Below are 5950 nucleotides of genomic sequence, written 5' to 3' on the forward strand. Positions count from 1 at the left end.
CATGTGAAAAATTGTAAGTGGTGGACATGGTCCGAGTCAGGGGGGTCCGGTCCAGCGCGATTCAAGTCAAAGCGGGGCCTAGCATGCAACAAGCGGCTGTCTCCTTCACATTGGACATTTACGTCTAACTTTAGTAAAATCCACGTGGACATGATTTCAACCTCAAAACTTAATTTCAACATACATCCAAAAAACTAAATTATTCACCAATATACTATTTTCACATAACTTATCTATTTAAAATAATTTAGAAAATGGATCAGTAAGTTTCTTCTAATAAAAACAGAAAATTTACCATAGATAATTCAAGATTGGGCAACTTATAATAAAAACAATAACTTTTTTTTTTCATGAAAAACATATTTTTGGTATGTGGCGTGACGCTTTGACAAAGTATGTTGACACTTGTGTTTTAGGGGATCGGAGAAAGGTTGGATGGTGCAAATGTTGTTTTCACTTAGCGTTTGAGAGGTAACCATCACTTGTTGCCTAGTGGTAGGGAGATTTGTGTTTCTCAATGGAGATTCAAGTTTAATTCTCATTTGTGTTACTTTGGTGGATTAAACAATGATAGATAAAGCCTAGCCTCTTTGTAGAGGTGTCAGGTTCTATCCTGAGCCTACCCGGGATTTCGTCTCACCGTGTGTTACGCCAGATAGTGTTCAGCTTTTGTGGTGACACAACGTCTGTCAAGTACCTGTCGACGGTATTGTTTCCCGGGGGAATGCCCAAGCCAAACTCAGAAGCCAGCGTGAGCCCGGTTGAAGATACATATCCAAGGACGGACCTTCCTCAAGAGGGACGGACCGGATCATGAAGAGACGCGTATCTCAAAACCTCCGTCCCCCAGAAGCCAGCGGACGGACCATCAACAGGTGCGTCCAGCCGAATGACACCATCACAGTTAACTAATATAAATACCCCATTAAGTACAAGCCAAGTACGGTTTCCCGACCTTCGTCCTACTTTCTCTCTCTATCAAATACTTATCCTCACGCCGGAGGGTGGTCACAGAGGGGCCCTCCCATCTCTGCGGCAAGCCTAACGGTTTGTTCTTTGGCAGGTTCAGGTCCTCGATCATCTTCAAAGATCCAAACTTAGATTTCAGGCTTCGGCCCCAATCATTGGATCTTCAATTGGTGTCATCTGATTTCACAACTCATAGTCCTTCACTTAGTGAATTTCTTGAGCAACGAAATGACTGATCTGTGGCGGCCCCAGGTTCCTTGAATTTGGGATCCACTGCTGCTAGTTCACAAACTACAGCTCCGACAAACGCTATTTCCATGGTTTCAGCTCCTTTGAGCTCGGGACCTGGAACAACGTTACCGTTCATACTGATGCCAACTCCACCAGTGTCGGAATTCGATGCAGAATTCCTCTCCAAAAATGCTAGTATCTTATGGCGATTGAAGGCTCAGCAAGCTCGAGATAAGCAGATCCTCGGTTTACGAACCAGGCTCTTTCACGATGAAACACCGGTAAGGACTATGGGTCCTACGGCATTCACCTCTCCTACTTTCTCCACAATTGTTACTCCAATAGGAGAAACTTACAACAATTATTATATGTAGGGATCTACAGGACCATCTCCAGCAGTCATGATACGAACGGAACCCCAAGTGGCTGTAACCAATGATCCGGAACTTACATAGCCCTACCATCCAGTATCAATGACAGCAAAATCAAAATTCAGTGCTCGCATCGTCCATGCCAAGCTTCCTCCGAAGCTTAAAATGCCATCCACGGTGAAAAAATATGATGTCACCACAGATCAGGACGACCACAGGTTCGACTTCGACGGAGCTGCACGTGTTGAGCAATGGTCGATGCTAGCCTGGTGTTTCATGTTTGCACAAACATTAACCGGAGTAGCACATGTATGGTTCGACGCGTTGAATGAAGGTGAAATCAATGATTTCGAGGAGCTCCGGAGGTTATTTCTCCAGAATTTTAGTCAACAAAGGCACTACTCCAAAGAGATTACTAAGGTACACAATATCCAAAAGAAGGACGGAGAATCACTCGACAGTTTCATAGAAAGGTTCAATCGAGAGAGTATGCAAATCAGTGGAGTAGTTGATCAACTGAGAGTCTCCGGCTTCTGTCACGGAGTACGAAACAATCAGTTGGTAGAAAAGCTACATGAAAACCTCCCAAAGACAATGGAAGTATTGAGGGAACGTGCTCGGGCATTCGCACGGGAGAAAAATGCTTGCAGTTCGGCAGCCGAAACAGAGCAGAAAATGTCTTCCTGAAAGAAAAACGGGGGATCTGTCTTTGATAAAGTTCCGGTCGGAAATAGGGGCGAACGCACCCCTATAGCAGAAACGATCGATCCTAGCGAGGAAGAAATTCCAACTCGAGATTTTATCACCTGTCGGACCTATCTAAAACTCCTAGTGAAATCCTCAGTACTGATGCGTGTGTAGTGTAATATATTTTAGATGTATATTTTAAGCCCTTTTTACACTTTTAGCCAAGTTTTAAATTTATAAAACACGATATTTACTGACACTAAACACACATATGGGCAAGTGCACCCATGGTGGACGTAGTATAGTGTTGGTAAGATACCGAGGTCGTCCAAGGACACAAGAGCTTTTAGTACCGGTTTATCCTCAACGTCTAACCAAATAAAAAATGTTAGAAAAGATTTTTAAACTAAGAAAATAAAAACTAACTAAATGCTGAAAATAAAATAAAAATAAAAACAGATAGACAAGATGAATCACTTAGATCTGACTCGTGTATTAGTATAACCTTTGATTATTTTCGCACTTTTGCACTTGTTTAAGAGATTATCTTAGTTATTGTAGTAGGCCCCTCTTTTGAAGGCGACGTTACCCTCAACCCAGTAGTTTGAGTCAGCAAGGATACAATCCTAAAGGGTCGGATTATTGAAAGATAATGAATTAAGTTATTAATGCAAATTATGGTAGGCCCATCTTTTGGAGGTGACGTTACCCTCGACTAAGTAGTCTGAGTCAGCAGGGATACAGTCCTAAATAGCCGGGTTATAGTATTAATAGTAGTTAACTTATGAGGGGGTGAAAGAGTTTGGATCCCCGCCATCCAATACCTATGGGCATTGAAGGAGATCCTACTAAATTTGACCCAGGTCCCTTGCGGACCTCTAAACGCTAAACAAGGGCAAGACCCTTACCAAACCGTTCCTTTAACCCCCGACCAGGTAGCCAACATACCTCCATATAGACCGTGGAGATATGAATGGTGAAAATCTTTTATTTTATATAGACAGTAAAATAATGCCAAGACACCACGGACAAACGATAAGGAAAGATCACCTTCAACATAAGCAACTAGTTATTAAAGTCATTAATACAAAACCAAATAAAAAGTGCAAAAGATTAAAAATAAAAAGTATTATACTAAACACTTGTCTTCACCAAGTGATGTAAGAGACTTAGGCAAACATGGCCTTGATTGTCAAGAACTCTTACGATCAATCTTGGATCCTGAGACGACTCACACACTCTATGATGGACAATGGATGATGGTGGTGGATGATGGTGTTATGGTGGTGGTGGGTGGTGGATGAAGTGTGAGAGAGGTGGTGTGCCAAGGGATGAGTTGCAATGAAACCAAGTACTCCTATTTATAGGCTGAACAGAAGGCTGGGCACGGCCCCGTGTCCGCTGGGCACGGCCCCGTGCCTGTCTGACACTCTCTCTCTTCATTAATTGTAATTCGCAATTACAATTAACGCGCCTGCAGTACTTTCGCCACGCCCCCGTGTTCATTGGGCACGGCCCCGTGGTGGGCAATAGAAGCTTCTACTGGTTTGTCTTTTCTGCTGCTTCTTGGGCACGGCCCCGTGCTGGCTGAGCACGTGGTGTGTTCAGTCTTCTGCCTTCTCTATTTTGCTTGGGAGGATGCTGTCGAGGGGTCGGGCAATCCACTTATGTCCCTTTTCTTGTATTTATGTTAGATTTAGCTGTCTTTTTGCTTCTTTTGTTAATTTGAGCTCATTTAATCCTGAAAATACAAAAGGAAGACAAAAACACTCTTTTTCCAACATTAGTACTAAAAAGGGTTAGTTTTATGCCTCATTTGATGTAATTTATATGTTGCATTTTACACACATCAGTACCGACGGAGCAAGTTTCCCCACACCCCCAAAGCTCCGGAATGCAGGTGACAAAAATTCCAAAAAATATTGTGATTATCACCGGGCAAGAAGTCACAACACCGACGACTGCTGGTCTTTAAAACAACAGATTGAAAAAGCTGTTCGCTCCGGAAAACTGTCACATCTGGTGAAAGAAGTTAAGGAAGGCAAGTCTGTCACAACTTCGATCGATAATCCAAACACTCAGTCCGGAAGTTGCATGATCCAGAAGGTAGATAATTAGGGCATCAAACAACCATTTGGCCGCTTGGATGCACCAACCAATCGCTTTCCCTCCCATAACCCAATTAGAAATCAAGGACGGACCCATCATTGTGTCTGCAGTCATTGCAGGACACAAGGTCCAGCGAATCTATGTGGATAGTGGAAGTGCCTCCGAGATCATGTACCAACAATGTTTTCAGCAGTTGGCTCCACAAACCAAGGCAAAACTAATTCAGGTATCCATGCCGTTGGTTAGTTTCTCCGGGGAGGTGGTCCAACCCATTGGGCAAATCACCTTACCAACAACCTTGGGTACCAGAAATTTGGCGAGAACAGTAAATCTGACTTATCTAGTTGTTGGAGTAAGATCTGTGCACAACGTTATTTTGGGAAGGCCAGGGTTGTGTGCCTTCGGCATTATCAGTTCAACTATTCATGGCTCATTAGAATTTCCCACCGAAGTAGGTATAGCAACCTTACATTCCGAGTTAGCCTTATGTGTCGCCGAGGTTAGACAAAGTGAAGGAAGCAGTTCACAACCTTCGGCAATACTTACTGAAGAATGGGCCATCCATCTTGACTTTCTGGAACAAAAAATCATCATCGGAGCATAGCTCCTTGAATGGACCAAGCGACGATTATGGAAGCTGTTATCCAAGTCTCTGGATGTATTTGCTTGGCAAGCCTCTGACATGGTCGGAGTTCCTCGGGTTTTGGCCGAACATAAGTTAAAGGTGTCACATACGGTCAAGCCTATAGCCCAGAGAACAAGGAACATGGCCCCGGCACGACATAGAGCCATTGCCGAAGATGTGCGAAAACTGCTAAGCGTCGGTATCATCAGGGAGGTGCGGTATCAAACATGGGTCTCTGTAACATCTCGCAAAATCAAGTCCATTGTAGTGGTGACACGTGTCATAAACCCTAATCATGTTAAAAGATAACTTGAAGGACTAAAATTGGCAAACAATGAAAAGATGTATGTAGAAGGACCAAAAGTGTCAACATGCCAATCTCGTGCCTCTGATTGACCTCCTAAGATATCCATATTTGTTATTAAATAAATTGATGGACACGAGAAACCGCTTGTGCTTAAAAATCAAAAGTTACAAAACATAGGGGTTAAAAGTGTCAACATGTAAATTCTTACCTCTGAGTGACCTTTTTAACCTTCCCGAAGCTTTGTAACATATTATATTATACTCGTGAATATTTTATTAAGATTTCATAAGGTTCCGGATAAATTTTTGCGATGAACAACTCAAATTTCAAGGAAAAATGGTCATGTGTGTATTCACGACAAATCTTCAATTAAATGGCCTTTTCCAAAGACTCCAAATCAATATTAATGCATGGCAATACTTTCAAGAGCAATTCAGAACTGATCAAGTGGACCCTTTTGCTGAAAGTGACCTTAGATTTGAGTTATGAAAAGTAAAAAGTTGCATGGTCAAATATAAAAGTTCTCAAATTTTTGTCTTCTGATTAGAGGCTTACGGACCGCAAAGAGCCCACCTTACGGTCCGTAAGGTGGCTTAACTGGGCGATAAAATTCGAATAGCGGTTACGGACCGTAAGGCCTAGGCTTACGGT

General features: G+C 42.7%; 1 protein-coding gene across 1 annotated transcript; it reads left to right on the forward strand.

Annotated features, from left to right (window-relative positions):
* The first annotated feature begins 1673 nt into the window (after positions 1-1673).
* Positions 1674-2258, forward strand: LOC110919748. The gene has a single exon (XM_022164007.1). The coding sequence runs from the start codon at positions 1674-1676 to the stop codon at positions 2256-2258; it is 585 nt and encodes a 194-aa protein (XP_022019699.1).
* The last annotated feature ends 3692 nt before the right edge of the window (positions 2259-5950 follow it).

This window comes from Helianthus annuus, chromosome 15 (assembly GCF_002127325.2).
Source record: "Helianthus annuus cultivar XRQ/B chromosome 15, HanXRQr2.0-SUNRISE, whole genome shotgun sequence".
NCBI lineage: Eukaryota > Viridiplantae > Streptophyta > Magnoliopsida > Asterales > Asteraceae > Helianthus > Helianthus annuus.

Excerpts from the sequence above, each read along its gene's own strand:
- LOC110919748 (XM_022164007.1), top strand. The coding sequence starts at position 1,674 with ATGACAGCAAAATCAAAATTCAGTGCTCGCATCGTCCATGCCAAGCTT.